Source organism: Oryzias melastigma, linkage group LG23, assembly GCF_002922805.2.
Source record: "Oryzias melastigma strain HK-1 linkage group LG23, ASM292280v2, whole genome shotgun sequence".
NCBI lineage: Eukaryota > Metazoa > Chordata > Actinopteri > Beloniformes > Adrianichthyidae > Oryzias > Oryzias melastigma.
Genome location: NC_050534.1, coordinates 21,522,223 through 21,541,376, shown reverse-complemented (window position 1 = coordinate 21,541,376; position 19,154 = coordinate 21,522,223). Strand labels below are relative to the sequence as shown.

General features: G+C 41.3%; 1 protein-coding gene across 2 annotated transcripts in view; it reads left to right on the top strand.

The window, feature by feature from the left end:
• The window catches only part of LOC112152862 (thyrotropin-releasing hormone-degrading ectoenzyme), a 225,333-nt gene extending 208,196 nt beyond the window's left edge, over positions 1–17,137 (top strand). Inside the window, exon 21 of one of the 2 annotated variants that reach the window (XR_004947204.1) lies at positions 13,878–17,137. Coding sequence is in view for 1 of the 2 variants with exons in the window: in XM_024282721.2 (XP_024138489.1) it covers positions 13,878–13,880 (3 nt within the window). In the remaining variant the exon portion in view is untranslated. The remainder of the gene's footprint in view (positions 1–13,877) is intronic. The other variant, XM_024282721.2, reaches the window with a different exon arrangement.
• The last annotated feature ends 2,017 nt before the right edge of the window (positions 17,138–19,154 follow it).

The window sequence follows — 19,154 nt, the reverse complement described above, 5'->3', positions numbered from 1 at the left end:
AGTTGTATTTCTGTATTCCTACATAATTATTATTTAAATTCATGATGACCTTAATACTTCACTTTGGTAAGATTTGACCAAAATAATAAATATAAACACTTCAGAAGATCCTCAAACTGCTGAGCCCCCCTCACAGTAATGAATGTTGCAGTTCCTAAAATGACCACTAGAGGCTTAGTGATTCTTTTTTTATTGACTCTTTTTTCCTGGTTTTGATTGGCAGGTGGGCGGAGCTTTGGCTGGACTCAACAGAACTCCCACTTTACTTTATCCCCTCAAATTGTTCACTTCTAAAACATTGAAATGAGCGGCACAATCTCCGGTCAGTGTTCCCGTCCCGCTTCCCACGACATCTGATTTCTGTCTCAGTCGGATCAGAACACGATCTTTTGCTGTCAAACAGGTTCCAGACATTAAAAGTAAAACTTTTCAGACTTGATGTTTGAGAGATTTAGGTAAACTCCAGGTGGCGCCGTAGAGCCACTCATGTAAGCATAAAACCTTACCTGCCTCCAGATTGATTTTTTTCCAACCGTTTTCCGGTGCAGCGCCCCCTGCTGTCCCCGATCAGTACGTGGACCGCCACAGACTCTGGTTTGAACTCAGTTTATTTGATCCGTTCAGAAAAAATGTGGAAAATCAAACTCTGGTTACCAAAGAAACCCCAAAAGATGGACGTTTCTTTTGTCACAAACCACCAAAACTCTGCAAACATTTCGTCTCCACAGTGTCGGCTCTGAAAACCGTCGTTTTGTTCCGGTTGTGTCTGCGCGGAGTCAGAACCTCCTGTTACTCCGGCGTTATTTTCGGCTGCTGGCAGATCCCGTCAGCTCCACACTGACGTCCTCCAGATGTCAACATCAGCGGCGGAGCCATAATTCAGCGTCACATTCTGAGACATTCACATCTCCAACAGACAGCTGACAAAACGCCGCGATGAATGGATCCAAACCCGAGCAGACATGGAGACGGATGAGAGCCGGCAGACAGTTTGTCAGACGCTCAGCTCTGACTTTTTCTGTCTCTGGCCTTTTTCCCGCCGCTCCCTCGCTCTCGCCGCTCTGCCATTACTCACTGTGAGACTGTGATGCTTAAATTGCTATATATTTTCCCCTTGGCAACACCCATCTGTCATAGCTGTGATTTACTGCAACACAATCTAACAGTTAACACAGTCTGTGTGTGTTTGTGAGAAATTCATCAGGGCTTTTCAGGATGCTGTGACAGACATCATCTCACAAAACAAAGGAGTCACATGACTGCACGAGTTTCTGTCAACCTGATATATTTATTTGAAAGTTTCCGTGGTTACAAGGATTTTTGGTGAATTATTGGAGATTTCAGTTTCAGGAACTACAAATAGAAAGATTTCAGCTTTAGATTTCCTCCAGGAGCAGCTGGTTCCGGCGTCTCCTCCTTCTGCTTTTTGGCGCCTCAGAACTGATGCTGACGTTACACGTTTAAAAATGGTTTCCGGTCCCAGCCAAATTAAGTCAGTTGAGTCTCAGTGTTGGATGTATTGGCGCCAGGCGTCCTCAGTAAGCAGGTATTGATCCGAGTCAGTCTGTGTTTCTATGGCAACCGTCTGACCAATCAGGACTGAGCTTGTTGGAAGGCCACACCCCTAACACTATTAATCTGTCAAACATTTTAGACATTGGACGTGGGGGCAATCTAAGGGGGAACTCGTGATACGATGTGACTCACGATATGTGGCTCACGATACCAGCCACATATGATAGTATCACAATAGCGATAGTATCACGATACCGATAGTATCCCGATACCGATAGTATCACGATAAAGATAATATCCCAATACCGATAGTATCGCGATAGTATCACGATACCGATACCATCACGATCGCGATAGTATCCCGATACCAATAGCATCACGATTGCGATAGTATCCCGATACCGATAGTATCACGATCGCGATAGTATCACAATACCAATAGTATCACGATAAAGATAATATCCCGATACCGATAGTATCGCGATAGTATCACGATACCGATAGCATCACGATCGCGATAGTATCCCGATACCAATAGCATCACGATCGCGATAGTATCCCAATACCGATAGTATCACGATCGCGATAGTATCACAATACCGATAGTATCACGATAAAGATAATATCCCGATACCGATAGTATAGCGATAGTATCACGATACCGATAGCATCACGATCGCGATATTATCCCGATACCAATAGCATCACGATCGCGATAGTATCACGATATGACAAATACTGCAATAATTTGTAATCTCTGATACATCAATATTTTTTAGCAAAAGTAACTATTATTAATATCGTTGAGGCTAAAAACTCATCGGTTTGGTAGAAATTGATGATGCGGCAGCTGTACCACACATGCCCTGAGAAACGCCCCGTGGTCCTCCTCTCAGGTTCACGCTGCAGCTGTTTGGCGTTGTGTGTTGGGCTCGTTTTGTTGCGAGTGTGACGCGTGAGGATCGTTGTTATTGCAGGCGACACGTGCAGACAGAAAAACAGAAGAAGCTTTGATGAGGAACACCAACATGAAGGCCACATTTCACTCCCCGTTAATGAGCAAATTTCACACTAGGCTGCTCCCCGCCAACCTGACCGAACTTCCAACGCCGCGGAGAGGCACCTGAATGCATCATTAGTGCTCAACTAACGTTCAGGATGTGGCGGAGGAGAAATGAAGACTTTCTTCACCTCGAGGCGAGGCCGGAAGTCAGGCCCTCCTCTTCTGTCCGTCAGGCTAAAAGGAACCTTTTCCCGCCGCCGATCCTGAAACCTGCAGCAGTCTATCACCTGCGTTTGATGCTCAAAGCGCCGCGGCATCGTTCCGTCTTCCTCGCTAATCACCGGCTGACAGACTGCCTGCTGTGTGCATGAAACAAAGAAACACAACAAGCAGAAGTAAATTCAAACAGGCGGAGAGCGGCGGAGGAAATGAAAGAAAAGGGAAGAGATAACGAGGAGCAGCTGCTGCCGGCGAACCGCCGCCGTCTTCATCACCATGTTTTCACTTTTCTGATTCTTTAAGGCAGAGGCGCGACTCCTCAGGAGGTGGGGGGCTGAAACTGAACAAAACTAGAAATCCATTCATCTTTGCTTTTCTGATGATCTTCGGAGCTCCGTCCTCCCTGAGGAGGCGGAGTTTCACTCTTCTTTAGAGTTTTTCAGAAGTTCGGCTGTGATCCGAGCCTCCATCAGGACGGATCTCTTTCAGAGGATTACATCAGAGCGAGAGGCCGCGTTGGTCTCAGGAATCAATGTAAAGACATGTACTGATATCTTCTTCAACCTTTTCATCACCTTCATCTTCAGGATGAAGATTCTCACCATCCTCGATCTCTAGTTTCATTTTAGGATTGGAATGGTGGTAACTATGAACGTTTGAGCTGAACCTGAGCAGAGCAGAACGTTCCAGACAAAAGTCCAGGAACTAAGCCTTCATCCCATTGATGCGTGTGGGGGGTTTGACCCGTCCCGGAGCTGCAGGTTTTTGGGTTGTCCGGGTCCATGGAAGGTCGTAGAGGAACGGCTGCATCTTAAGGGAAGCTGGAGGCTCGTACGGCACTTCAAGAAAATGGAACGTACCATTTATGCACGTGTGGTAAGTGTGTCATGACGGATGGGTGAGGATAATGGAAGCTGTACAGTGTCCTTAGGCCAGGGGCGGACTCACCATTAGGGAAGAGTAGGTGATTGTCTGGGGCCCCAAATTTAAGAAAATAGTTTTTATGGGCATCATTATTTAACTCAGTAAAATAAATAAATAATGGAGATGGCAGAAGACCGCTCATGTGAAAGTGTTTCAAACTCCCCCGTAAGTCTACAGAAATGGAACATTCCGTCAACAGGAAGTTAGCTAGCAGAGAGAGACTCTTCCAAGAGTTTGAAAAGAAAAAGAGCTAATCAACCTGATGTGACAAAGAGGAAGCAAAAATAATGTTGTTACACTTCTAAAAATACAGAAAGAAAGTCAAAGCAGGAAAAAGCGGAACAGAATCTCAAAAAGAAGATAAAGTCAAGAATGACGAGACAGAAAAAGAATGAAAAAGCAAAAGCAGGGGCAGGAAATTCTCATTTTGAGAAAAAAAATAATTTAGCCTTTTTTGGTAAAACCTGACAAGTTAAAGAAATTCCAAACATGCAGATTGTTTGTGCAGGACCCTGTGCAGTACCCTAACCCAGTACCAGACCCGAACCAGTACAAGAATCGGTACTGGGCCCAAAACTGGGCTTGGATGTGAACCGTTACTGGGTTAGGGTACTGGTGCGCTCCACGTCCCGGTACTGGACTGGTTCGCGGTCTGGAGGTTAGAGACCCGTAATTTAACGGCAAACAGCCAGCATGTCAAAAAAGGACGAGTTGGGGACACCCAAAACATCAAAAAGTTGGAGAGGTTCTTAAAGGGTAACCAAACTGGGAAGTTGGAGACTGACTCCGCATACAGCCAAAATATGAAAAATCCAGTCAGAGGGGCGGGGCTTAGGGGCAGGACTGTTATCAGTACTGGAACTGCAGATCATGACGTCAGACTTCTGAAAATCCCAAAATTAAAATGTAATACCTCGATTGGACCTGTAGGGGGCAGCAGACAGACAGTTTTGACAATATTTTCAAGAATTTAACAAGTTTATTTTTTTGTTTGACAAAAACATTGGCAGTGACCAACAGACAGCACCTTTATGGCCTCATTTACAGATGTCACAGCCAAAAAAAGATGATTTAGGGTTCGGTTACCCTTTAACCAAACGTCCACACTGTACATGAGGAGTTGAGAGGATGTGTCGGTCCGTTCTTCTGCATCAACAGAACCAGGACTGTTCTGCTCCTCCTCATCATAATGATGCTGCGCTCACAACAAACATATGTTCACAAAAATGTTTTCGTAATCTCAGCTCTCCGTCACGAGTGGGAGGAGCTACTGTTTAAAGTTTCAGCTTCATGTATGTTAGACACGGATGATGTGGAGAGATCAGGTTTATCTGTTTTGGAGGATCAGTAATCACGTCTGACTGAAAGGAATCATGAATGAAAAGAAAAGATTTCTCGTTTTCAGCCGAAGGTCGAGTGAATTCTTCATTCTTGTCTGTGATGTGGAGACGATGAAGAGCTGATGGTTTATTGGAAATAAACTGATGAAGCTCAAGGTTTCTCTGCAGAACAGAAGACGGAACATTCTCAGCTTTCAGATCAAACAATAATAAAAATGCAGAAAAATGTCTGAGAAAAAATCTGGATTTGAAAAAGATAAATAACCAGAGAGACAATTTATAAAGAAGCTGAAATAAAAGGTTTAAAAAACCTCCAGTTTAGCAGAAGGTTGTCTGTAAGTGAAACCCACTCATGTAAACAAACTCTTAAGACGCTGATTTACTGAAGAGCGGACGCCGGCGGTGGCGGCGCCGCTAACAGCCTTCAGCTCCAAACACCACGATGTGAGACGCCGTCTTTAATGAGAAAACACATTAAAATGTGAGTCATTCCTACAATCAAACTCTTCCACCCATTACCTCCAGCTCGCTCGTTACCCCCCCCCCCCCCCATGCCGTTTTTTCCCGCCTAAACAGAGGAGGACGTCGAGAGGAAGTCTGAATGTTAACACAACCTACAGGACGGGTTCTGCCGTAAACTCTCTGCTGATTCTGGATCCAGTTTGAGAGGAAGGAAGAACTCGAACTTCTGATCAGATTTACTGTTTGTAAAAACTTTATTGAGGTTCTTCATCGGTTTGAGAGACGGAGGCGTCGATTAGATCAGTGGAGTTTATTTTCTCGATTCTCAGAGTAAAAATTGATAGAGTCGAGTCTCAGAGGTCTAAAAACAAGAGTCTCCAAACTACGGCCCGCGGGCCGGATCCGGCCCTCCTCCACATTTGGCCCGCCCCCCGAACTGTTTTGGCTAAATTAGACCTTTTCCACTTTTAAGGCTAATTTGGCGTTTTGCTAATATTTCAGCTACATGCTAGTGAACTGAATCAAACAGAATCAACGCCCAGAAGTGGGCGTCGATTTTTTTATTTTATCCCCTCGTTTTCTTTAACTTCTGTGGGTAATGTATGGAGTCAAATCAGGATCAGCTTAAAGTGAACGAAAAAACAGATTGAAAACTTGAAAAATAGATGTTGTAACTGAAAAATATGAAAGTTTGAAAACTGAAAATTTGAATTAAAAAACTGGAAACTTAAAAAAATACATCTAGAAAAATTTGAAAAAAATTGAAATAAAAAAACTATAAATTAAAAAATTACTGATTAAAAAAATGATTGTCAGTCGATCTCCTCTGTGCTGCTTTTTACGCAGATGTGCAGCTGGGCAGCATTACATAAATCTTCATCCTGATTAAACTTATTTGATTCTTTTTTCTTTGGAAGTTTGAACAGTGAGACTAAAAAATGAGAGAAAAGTGTAAAAATGTCCATTTGTGTCTGAGAAAAGTGGAGAAAATGTGTATTGAGGCGTCATCTGTCCCCCCTGGGAAACGTGTCCCGGTAGCCAATGAGCTCTAAGCCCCGCCCCCGTGTAAAATTAGGCTCAGCAGTGAAAACTCGACAAGAGAATTTCAGCTGTAAACTGAGGACTGAAAGTGAAGATAAAAAATAAAAACAGCAACTGTTACTAATGGAGAGTTTGTTTTCAATCAGTCATTGTTTTACATTTATTTTTTTATTTTATTTTAAGTTTTCACAATTTCACAATTACACAATTTTCAAACTGTCAGTTTTTTTTTCAAATTTTCAAAACTTTTTTTTTTCAAATATTCAAAATTTTTTTTTCAGGTTTCAATTTTTCTAATTTTTTTTTCAGTTACAATGTCTATTTTTCAAGTTTACAATCTGTTTTTGGTTCACTTTAAGCTGATCCTGATTTGACCTCATACTAATCTTTATCTTTATCCTGAAATCTCTGCAGAAACTTTAAATCATATTTGTTCCTGTAAGAACGATTAAATATGATCTAGATTTTCCATTAAACTTGTAACTTTTAAAGTGGAAGCTAAAAAAATCAGATGCCAACTTCACCCCCGACTGACAAATAAATGCAAAGAAAGGAGTCACAAAAACTGCTATTTATGAATATAATTCTAAACATGTAAAACATTCAAATATATTCACTCTGTCATAAGTTGGTCTATTAGCTCTTATACAGATTTAAATCATGAAATATGAAGTTTGTTTCATTAATTGCTTTAATAATGATGTGAGGAAGTGAATTTATATAATCTCACCCGTTTATGCTTTTCTTAACGTTTTATTTTTCTATAATTATCAATATCTGGTTCTTAATCAGTTCTTTATATTTTAGCATCACAAGATCATTAAAAATATTCACACGTATTGATCAAATTAAATGGTAAATGAAGTTCTTATTAATTCCATAAGAAGGGAATGATATTATTTATCCAATCACCAATAATAATCCAAAACAGTATAAAGTATAAAGTGAGATCGTTGTCCGTCTGGAGGATTTGGCATAAATATTCAAACACTTTAAATAAAAACGTGTTTTTTTTTCAGAGTCAAAGGTCTGCATCCAAATCCAGGTGGATTCATGAAACCGTCAGTTTGTCCTGAGATGTTTCCACACGTCCTCCTGAAGCTGAAAAGTCTTATTGATTAAACATCAGCAGAGATGATCAAACGTGACGTCCTGCATCATCAGTCTGATGACGTCACTCTGATGTCGTGGGCGTGTGAACGTCTGGGTCCACAATGATCCATCAGATGACTGGTTGATGCTTCATCTCCCTGTAGATGATTAGAGTTCCTCTCCTTCATCCATGATATTGATCACTGGCAGGTTCAGTCATTGTGGGCGTGGCTTATCGCTGCTCTCCTCACATTCCTGTCAGAGTCTGTGGATCTGTGGGCCGGTCTCAGCAGATGTTCTGACATGAAGAGGAACATAAATGTTAACGATAAATCCATCATTATTGATTCTGGAAGAATGTTAGAGTAAACAAAAACAACAACCTGCAGAACAGGAACTAAAGGATTACATCAAGATGAAAGGATCAACAATCATTTTGGTTTGTAGCTATGAAAAAATGAATAATTACTGAAGGTATTGATGAAATAGGCTCCGCCTCCTGCAGAGAGAGCTGCAGAAACATTAGGGATCGTCAATACAATACGCCAAATGTCCTTTTCTGTTTGATTTGATCGACAGCTGAGCACAATCCAGACCGACTCGTTAATCCAGACCGACTCGTTAATCCAGACCTACTCGTTAATCCAGACCGACTCGTCAATCCAGACCAACTCGTTAATCCACACCGACTCGTTAATCCAGACCGACTCGTCAATCCAGACCGACTCGTCAATCCAGACCGACTCGTTAATCCAGACTGCAAAGACGATCTCAATCCAACACCATGGATCTTTCTGGAACCGCAGTGGTTAGACTGATGGATTTGAAGATGTTTCCTCGTCTCCTCGCTCCCCAGACTGATTTATGAAAAACGATATTTACGATTTTTGTACTTAAATTATATAATGCAAAATGAAATAATTATCTTGAAAGTGTAACAAAAAATTTAAAAACAAACAAAAATGTTAAAGGGGCAATATAATTATATATTTTTATTATTAAAAAAGAAAAACAAAAACATGTTTAAAGCAAAAAATTATTATAAATGAAGCATTTTTCAAGTAAAAAATAAAAATAAAAAGAATTGTAAAAAAAAAAGCAAAACTGTTATTATGTCTTTGTATTTTTTTTCTTTTTATGCCAAAAACGCTTCCATTTGTTTATAGGTCATAAGATGAGAATCTGTCTGTTTTCTGTCATCATAAACTGGAGAAACAAAAAGTGTTTTCCTGCTTCGGTTGGATCAGGCCGTGAACTTCATGAGCTCATTTCTCATTTTCAGAATTCCTCTAAAGTAAAGTGACTTCAGCAAAACACCTGAGTTGAGTTTCTTCTGTAAACCAACAGAGACTCCTGGAATAATTCATCACCTTCCTCTCCTCCTCCTGCATATTTCTCCTGGTCTCTGCAGGTTTGGAGTCATGAAACCGAAGCGTTTTTGACTTCTACTAATAAATGCAAGAATCCACAAGTTTACTTGGAACAAAAGTTCATTTCTCTGCTTTTCTCTCTGGGCTTCAAACGCAACACTTTGCTGTTTTTTCTCCTTCGTCTGATGAGTTTCTCCTCCTTTTATCGCCTCCTATCTGCACATTTCTAATCTGTTGTCACATTTTCATCACCTCCTCTTTTCTTCTCACCTTCTTCTCACTCTTTCCTCTGTGGTTGTATTATTTCCGTTTTTTCCTTCTCTGTTATCTCCTCCCTCTCAGGTTCCTCTCTGTCTTCTGTCGATGCCGGATTCCGGGTTACCGCCGTAATTTGATGGATGGCTTAGCGAGCGGCGCGATAGGCAGCTGAGCGTGCCGCCACCATCTCCAGCCGGATCTCAGAAACACTGTTAGTTTGAAAATGCCACTGTTGGTCTGCTGGCGTTTTGTTCAGCTGCAGGTTCAAACGCTGCTATGATTGCAGCCTAATGATGCTGAACCGTGCGTTTGATTGTATGTGACGTGCAATTAAATCTGAGCTAAGTGAATAGAATTAGGAAAATTAGGGCTTGAAGCAGTTTAGAGCAGGACTCCACACAAGCAGAGACGGCGGAGTGACACAGAAATGAATCCTGATTAGGAGGAGCTCCACACGTTTTCCCGCCGTAGTGAGCATCCTCTGTAAACCAGATAAACGAGGCGAACGCCGAGACGACCACGACCGGAACGAGGAGGAGGCAGAGGAAGACAGAAGCCTGAAAACTCCTCCAAACTCTGGAGTCCTGAGGAGGAGCTGATATCTGAGGAGAAGGAGGAGCTGAAATCTGAGGAGGAGCAGCGGAAATTTGAGGAAGAGAACCTGAAACTCGAGGCGAATGAGCTGAAATCTGAGGATGAGGAGCTGAAATCTGAGGATGAGGAGCTAAAATCAGAGGATGAGAAGCTGAAATCTGAGGATGAGGAGCTGAAATCTGATGATGAAGAGCTGAACTCTGAGGAGGAAAAGCTGAAATCTAAGGAGAAAATCCTGAAACCTGGGGAAGAGGAGCTGAAATCTGAGGAGAAGGAGCTGAAATCTGAGGAAGAGGAGCTGAAATCTGAGGAAGAGGAGCTGAAATCTGAGTAGGAGAAGCTGAAATCTGAGGATAAAGAGCTGAAATCTGAGGATTAGGAGCTGAAATCTGAGGAGAAGGAGGAGCTGAAATTTGAGGAAGAGAACCTGAAACTCGAGGCGAATGAGCTGAATTCTGAGGATGAAGAGCTAAAATCTGAGGACGAGGAGCTGAAATCTGAGGATGAGGAGCTGAAATCTGAGGATGAAGGGCTGAACTCTGAGGAGGAAAAGCTGAAATCTTAGGAGGAAATCCTGAAACCTGGGGAAGAGGAGCTGAAATCTGAGGAGAAGGAGCTGAAATCTGAGGATTAGGAGCTGAAATCTGAGGAAGAGGAGCTAAAATCTGAGGAGAAGGAGCTGAAATCTGAGGAAGAGGAGCTGAAATCTGAGGATTAGGAGCTAAAATCTGAGGAGAAGCTGAAATCTGAGGAAGAGGAGCTAAAATCTGAGGAGAAAGAGCTAAAATCTGATGATGAAGAGCTGAAATCTGAAAATGAGGAGCTGAGATGTGAGGAGGAGAAGCTGAAATCTGAGGAAGAGGAGCTGAAATCTGAGGAGGAGAAGCTGAAATCTGAGGAAGAGGAGCTGAAATCTGAGGAGGAGAAGCCGAAATCAAAAGATTAAACAGACATCTGAGTCAGGAGGGTCAATGACCAGACAAAGTCAGTTTTTCCATCTGATCACATCTTTTATGTCAGAATTATCGCCGCGGTCCAGAGCAAACCTTCATCACAAACTTCGGGCCATCTCAGCAAACGTCTAAACAGGCACGACATCATCTTCCAACATTGCAGAGAATCTGGAAAATTCTTCCTCAAATTTCCAGAAATGTTTTGTGTTTGCTGCTGAGGAGGACGTCCGTGATGGAGGAGCTCCTCTGTGAGGACAAACCAGATTCCCACCTGTAAAGACAGAATGACGGCTCTAAGCTTCAGCGTCTGATGGAAACCTCCTCCATCTTTTCTTTAGCTGATGGAGAACAAACTTCACACCAAGAGAATGTTCTGGTTCTGGCTCCAGAGAAGTCCAGTGGAGATCTGGCAGAGTCAGACTCATGGATCGGTGTCTGTCCTGAAGCCGGAGATGGATGTCCATATAAAATGAAAGTGTGTGTGTGTTTAGCCTGGGGGCGGAGCTAATAGTCCAGATTCCTCCTGGAAGGGGCGGTTCTCACTTTGTGACATCAGCTGGTGAGAACTCACTTGTTTCTGTGGGTATGGGAGGGGCTGGTCCTCAGAGTGCAGTTATATAGTGAGGAGTGAACGTTCTAAAACACTTTAAAGTTCCTAAAGTGGATTTTTTTAATGGTATGGTCTTTTAAAGGGTTAAAGGAGTCTTCTCTTCACTGTCGCTCAGCATCGATTCACTGCAGGAAACTTCATGGATCTTAAAAACTTAACTTGATTGAACACTTTTCCCTCTGTGAAGCGAAGCAGAAAAACGACATTTATTGGTTTCTTTGGTTCCTTTTATTCCGATTTCCTTCACGCTCTCATTGAGTCAGACCGTTTATTAGTGCCGGCTCTTTGTTCACGTCTAATGTAGAAACGCTCCTCGGCTGCACCGGAGCGGCGCGGCATGTAAATGCGTCATAATTCCTGATGAATGAGGCCGCGGCGCTCCGGCGGGAGCTGACTCTGGATCTGTTGTACTTTGATTCCACCGGAGCCTTTTCCTTTAATTGACTGTTTGCAGGCGCTTGTGGCTGTAATGTTGCTGCGGGGAATTGAAGCCGTCCTCTGGTACTTTAGACGTGTTCCGAGGCTGCTGGGTAATTTCTGTGGCTTTAACGGCTGATGATGCTCTTTTTTTTACAGAACTTCACAGAATTTTAAGAAGACGTTTTCAAATCTGCACAGAGTCACTGCTAATGAAGTCATTTGGGCCGGAGGATCGACTCCATCAGTAAACGAGGACCCAGACGCCCAGACAGAAGAAAAACATTTAGAAACGGCGCAAAATCCCAAATTCCTCAGAGTTCTTTGGAAAGAGAAATATTGAAGTTATATTTTCAGTCAAAAGCTGAAGAAAAAAAGGGTTAAAATTCTTCTTTCAGACTAAATTGTACCTTTCCAGTGATTGTGGGCGGGCTCATATAAGAATGGGAGTGGCCATGAGGGTGGGTGGAGCCTCAGTAAAAATGCCAAAAGGAAAGTTTGTCTGGACTTTAAAGTGAAATATTCTAACTCGGCGACCCGATGGATCAGAGCGACGTGTACGCTGCTCCATGAAAAGGCCGTCGTCATGGCGACGAACAGTGAAAACCATCTTTACTTCAGTGTGTGAGAAAACTTTCTAAAAGAAGGAAATAAAACATCTACGACACATTCAAGTGCTCGCCTTCACCCTGACCCTTTTTCTGAAGTTCGGGTTCGAGCTCCGGACCAGAACCGTTTCAGAATTACCAGTTCAGCACCAGATAAAAACCCCAGCTGTTGAAAGATGATTGGTTTTCTTTTGTATTTTTAGTGTGCGTTTTATTTTGACAGGAGTTTGAGTAGTTTCCTGTTTGTGTCCGTCCAGAGGGGATGAATCTTTGATGTGGGCGTGTCTTCATGAGTGTGGCGTGTGGTCGAGGGCGGAGTCAGAAAAAGGAATTGTTAGCGAGTCTGATTTGTGAGACATTTATCGCGGTGGATGTTTGTCATAGTAGTCCAGATACAACACAACACTGTTGTGTATTTACCATCCTGACGTCATTCCTGCTTCAGCCTGTCAGAGATCTTTATTATTTTAAATCACTTTTGCTTTTATTAGTGCTTTATATACAAGCTAATTGATTAATTGGTTGATTAAAATGATTGATTTAATAGTCAGTCAATCATTGATTGATCAGTTGATTGATGGATGTGTTCATTGATTGAATGATTGATTTTTTGATTGACTAGTTCAGTGGTCCCCAACCACTGGGCCACAGACCGGTGCCGATCCATGGATCAATTGTCGCCGGGCCGCGGAAGAACTAATAAAAAAACACGTTTTTTTTTTTTTTTTAAATCCCAGAAAACTTTTATTTTGAAAATCGGCCCCTACCCCCCGGTCATGGTGAAATCTTCATGGGTTGACTGATCCGCAGCCACCAAAAGGTTGGGGACCACTGGTTGTTTGATTGATTTATTGATCCATCAATTGATTGATTAACTGGTCAGTTGATTGGGGGATCAATTAATCAATTGATAGATTGTTTGGTTGGTTGATTAATTGGTTGGTCAATCCATCGATCAATTGATTGATTGGTTGGTTGGTCGGTTGGTTGATTAAATGATCAATTGATTTACTGATTAATCGATCATAGTTGGTTGATCAATTGATTGATGTTTGTTTTGTCTGTAAATTGGTTGACTGGTTTTTGCTTGATTTATTGGTCAGTCAATCGATCAATCGACCATGTTTGGCTGGTCAGTTGATTGGATCTTTGTTTTGTCAGTTAATCCATTTGTTGATTGATTGATTGGATGTTTAATTGATTGATTGATTATACTGTCCTGAAGAGAAAAAAAATGTATGAAATCATCCAGATTAATTTTAACACAAACTTTTCATCAGAGAGCTGAGACTGACTTGTGACCGCCCCCTAGAGGTTATGTGGTGAACTGTTCTGGTTCTACAAGACGACAGCTCGTTTCTTGATGTTCACAAACATTTGTCCATAACTGTGAATTATTGATGATAAAGTTTAAACATTTTGTCCATAAATCAACATCTGCTTCTAAACGCTGCGACCTCTGTGTTTTCAGTGACCTTCGCCCCCTGGTGGTTCCTGTCTGAACTGCGTCCGGTTCCTTCACTCAGACGTCTCAGCTTCCATCTGATCTTCTGATCTTCTCGTCCTCAAAGGGTTTATTCTGGTTTCCTCCTTGAAGTCTGACTAACTCTCATCTGCCGTCCGCTCAGCTTTCAGCAGAGACTGTCACGCAGGTCGTGGACCGCGTGGGCGCCCGCCGCGTCAGCTGACCTCCAGGTGGCTGGCGGCTCGGCTGTGACGCCGTCTGAGTCTGCAGTTGATGACTAACACACCTGCGGAGGGAATCGGGTCTGGACCGGCGAGAGAGCTGCAGCGCGAACGTTAGAAACCGATCTGAGCTGTTGCGAAATTACCCACAATCCCTCTGGGCAGGCTGAAATGTTCTAATGAAAAAGGCCTCAGAATATGAAGGTAAATGTTAAGTTTTCATTAAACCTTCAAGCAACCACTTCCTGTGAAAAGTAAACGCACAATTCAGACTTCTGCGTCCAGAACTCACATTTTTATGTCAGTTTTTGGGCTTATCGTACAAAACATTAAACCTGGATGAACTTTGACCAATCAGGTCTCAGATTTGGTCCTTTAAGTGCCAATCGTTTTAAAATTGATCACTAAAAAGAAATGATTAGTTGCGGTTCATGTCCATCTGGATTCTCTGACTCCCAGTCTTTCATTCATCAGCTTCATGATTGAAGCGTCAGCAGAAGAAAACAGAAACGTTCCTCTTTTCTTCCCACGTATCAACGTTTGATTCCGTCTAGGAACAAAGCGGGTCACGGTTCCTCCTGGACGATGTCGTTCAGCTGATCAACGCCGAGTCGCCGTTTTTCATTCATGGCGGTTCCTGCAGAATCCTGCAGCCTGAAGGCGTTTTCAGGCATGAATCCACGCCGAGACGTCCGACTGCAGGAGATGGAAACGAGCGTATTAAAGTTTAAAGAGATAAAACTGAACTGTTTCTACAAGACGACTCCGACTTTCTCTCACGCTGCACTAAAGTGTCGTCAACCTCTCCTCTTTCCATCCCATCAGAGGATTTATCTTCAGTTTAACGTTTTTTTCACAAACACGTCTCAAAGATGGAGAGAAGATCTATCCGTCTGCTTGGACTCGTCCGCCTGTCCTCCACAAATTTGATTTCTGATCCGGACTCAGACGGAGGAACGTCGAAGATGAAGATGACTGAGCAACAAAAAAAGGCAGCGCCTTGAAGAAGGCCTTGAAGGACGAGAGAGGGAATAAAAACGCTGGGAGAGAATGTAAAAGAGGAAAATAAAAAGTGGGGAAGGACGGGATTAAAAATGAAGATAAAAACTCCGAAATGAAGCCTGAAGTAGGTCAGGAAAGAATGGAAGAGAGGAAAGAGGGGAAGATAAAAAAGGAGTACAGAAGAAGGAAAAGGAAAAGATGAAAATGGGAAAAAGAGGCTAAATTATTATTTAAAAAAATTTTCTGGGAGAATAGGAAAAAGAGATGAAAAAGAACAAGAAGGAAAGATTAAAATGAAATAAAAATACATAATAAAATAAAAGAAAAGAGATGATGGAAAGAGGGAACCAAACCCTCCAGAGGAAGAACATGCAGATGTCTGGCGCCCCCTGGTGTTTCCTGGAATCCTCTATTTTACTCTTTTTTTTCTCTCTAAAGTGCACGTGCGCGCGCACGCTTTTCCATTATCAGCTTTACATAAAGGCTCCACATCATTACACTGATGTGGTTAAAACATGACATCCCGTTTGGCTGCTGCTCTGCTGATGAGCGGCTCATGAAAAATGAAAACCAAACTCTCCTCACTGAACTCCTCCAGCAGTTTGTCAGAGATCTCAGGAGATTTTTCCATCCTTTCACTCCAACATAAAGAGAAAATTCTGCAGTTTTTCTGACTGAATTGAAAGCAGATGCTTTTGTGCTGGAAGAAAAAAACCTTTTTGTTAAAAATGTGAAATAGGTGTGAGGATGATCTGCTTTTGTGATGTTTTATTTGGAGGGAACACCTCATTCCTCTGTGTCTTTAGGCCGCGACCAACAACAGAACACAAACAGAATCTATTTATCTAAGATCTCATAAATGACCAGAAACATTTGGCTGAAATAAATTCTACAAGATGTTTTTTATCAGTTTTTACACCTCTGAACATTTGCTAGCTCCTCCTCTTCCTCTTTAGCGCCGTTCAGACGCTTCCTTCTGATCGACCAGGATGTCATTTCTGTTCAAATCTTTCTTTTTTCATATTTTAGACTTTCTAAAAACTATTTAACATTAAAAAAAGAGTTCAGTCACTGATGCAGAAAACTGAAGCTTAGATGTCACTTTTTAAAAATCTACATTTAAAATGTTCATTTATTAGAATTAAATGACCTTAATTAGAAAATAGTCTTATTTGTGTGTGTAATTGATTTGTAACTCATACAATACATTTTGTATCTAAATGTGCGTACAAAAATGACCAAAAATACAATTTACACACGCACAACTTGAAATTACAGCTTGGAGAAACTACAGGCGTTTCTCGATTTATTTCTCATCTGGTACACTGTGACAGCTCATTGGCTAAAAACACTAACCCCAGAAAACTTGAGCTTCTTATAACCTTGACTGTTTCTGACTACACTCTGTACAATGTTTTTTTTTTATTTAGTGGTGTGTTTTTTGATTGACAGCTCGGAGAAACTACAGGCATTTTTCCATTTATTTCCCATCTGGTACACTGTGATTGGTCAATGACTCTTTAACTCCAGAAAACTTGAGCTTCCTGTTACCTTGACTGTTTTTGACTATACCCTGTGTATTATTCTGTTTTTAAACACATTTAGCGCTGTGTTTCTTTGATTGACATCTCTGAGAAACTACAGGTGTTTCTCAACTAATTTCTTATCTGGTACACTGTGATAGCTAATTGGCTAAAAAGACTTTAACTTCAGGGACCATAAGTAACCTTGACTGTTTCTGACTACACTATGAGAAATGTTTTGTTTTTGGACAAAGTTACAGTTTCTACCTGCAGGTTTTCTTCCACCATAAACACATTTTTCTGTTTTCACAGATTTTCTTTTAGCCCGAAGGTCAGAAAATTCATAAAAAATGTATGGAAAACACCCGAAAGCAGCCTTTTTGTTAAAAACATCCTTTATTTTTTTAAGTTGATGCTAGTTTGTGATGCACTGCCGCTGGAATGGATCCCTGTCCTGCTCTTACAGTGACTGAAGTCACAAATTAAAAGGAATAAACAGAATAAATTCACTAATGGCTTTTTTTTCTTTAATCACACGACAGAAATGATGGAGGCGGAGCTAATTGATGGTTAAAAATCAGGCGAATGGCACACCCCTCTAATGGAGCCGAACCTTTCTGCTCTCGCCCACGTCCTTTATTAAGCTTCAATTACGAATGAGGTCTGCTGCTGCCTCTGTAACGAACCTCGTTAGTGGAACACCAGCTGATTGGTGGAGGCCTCCACAAGCCGCCTGATTGGCCTGTTTCTGCTTCGGCTTTTCTGCAAACTTCAGGAGGAAACAGATAAAATGGTGAAGTCCCGCAGGAGCCAATTATATTTAATCCCAAGAAGGCAGAGAGGAAAGGTGACAGCTTAACGGGCTGGCAGCTGCGCCGGCTGCATGTGGACAAGAGAAACCACAACACTCAGGTTCAGTTTGTTAGTCGGACAGACGGAGCATGAAGACGCGGCGAGCAACAGTTCCTTCCCAAGTGCTGATGGGAAAAACTTCACTCTTCCTCCTGTAGATGAGTGGAATTTCAGAATGTTTTTAATAGTTTTTAGTCTTTAGATCCAGTTTGTTCTGCTGGTTTTCATCACATCTATGTTCAGATCTACTTTAGCTTCACTTTGTATCGTTGCTGCACAAAATTGTTGGAACCAGGCGTCCTCAGGAAGAAAAGATTGGTTCAAGAAGGTCTGAGTCGGTGTTTCTATGGCAACCACTCTCTCCAATCAGGAGTGAGCTTGTTGGAGGCCACACCTCTACAACGTGAAAGAGGGCTACAGGAAATCTGCAGATAGTTCTCAGATACAGTCGACGTGTGAAAAATATTTTCGTTAGGAATGTAAAGTGGGCGTGGCTACAGAGAAGTTCTGCTGACTCGGCGTGTTATACAGTCTCTTCAAAGTTATTGACTGACTTGTGATTTTTATTTTTGTTTTTTTGTGTGTTTGTTTAGGGTTTTTTCTGTGTTTTTTTAATGTCTTTTGGTATTTTTGTACACTCTGGTATTTTTGGTCGTTTTGTTTTGTTTTTTGTTATTTTGTGGAGGTTTATGATTTTCAGTGTTTTTGGTAAAAAAGGGGGAATTTAGGTGTTTCTGGTATTTTTGGTGTTTTTAGGTATTTTAGAGGGCATTGGTGTATTTGATATATTTTCTATTTATGGTATTTTTGGTGGATTTTGGGGGGTTTGGTGTATTTGTTGTTTTTTGTTTTTTTGTGTTTTGGCTATTTGGATTTTGCGTCATTTTGGGTTTTTTGTATTTTTGGTGTCTTTGGTATCTTTTGTGAGGGTGTTTTGAGTTTTATATTGTGTTTTGCAATTTTTGGTGTTTTTGTTTTTTGGTGTTTCTGGAATTTTTTAGGATGTTTTGGTTTATTTGGTATTTTTTCTGTTTCTGGTGTTTTTGGTTGATTTTTTTGTATGCTTTTGGGGGAGGATAGTTTTTGGTGGTTTGGATATTTTATGGTGTTTTTGTGTATGTTGGAGGTGTGGTGTCTGGTGTTTTTGGTGTTATTGGCATTTTTGGTGTTTCTGTTTTTTTGTGTTTTGGATATGGGGGTTGTGTCTTTTTGTTTCTGGTATTTTTGATGTCTTTAGTATTTTTTGTGGGTTATTTGGGGTATCTTATTATGTTTTGTGTATTTTGGGTTCTTTGTTTTTTTGTTGTTTTTGTTATTGTCATTTTTTGTGTTTCTGCGTTTTTTTCTGGAGTTTTGGTGTATTTGGTATTTTTATGTTTCTGGTGTTTTTGGTCGTTTTCGTGTTTTGGTTAATTTATGGTGTTTTTTGTGTAATGTGTTTTTTTGTTTTCTTGTTTCTGGTATGTTTGGTGTTATGTGTGTATCTATGGCCTTTTTGGTTACTTTTTGGTGTTTGGGGTATTTTATTGTGTTTTGTGTATTTTGGTTTCTCTGTTTTAGATGATTTTGTTTTTGTTATTTCTGGTGTTTCTGCTTTTTGTGTTTTGGGTATTTTATTGAGTTTTAGTGTATTTGGTATTTTATGTTTCTGCTATTTTTGTTTTTGTGTGTGTTGGGTTTTTTTG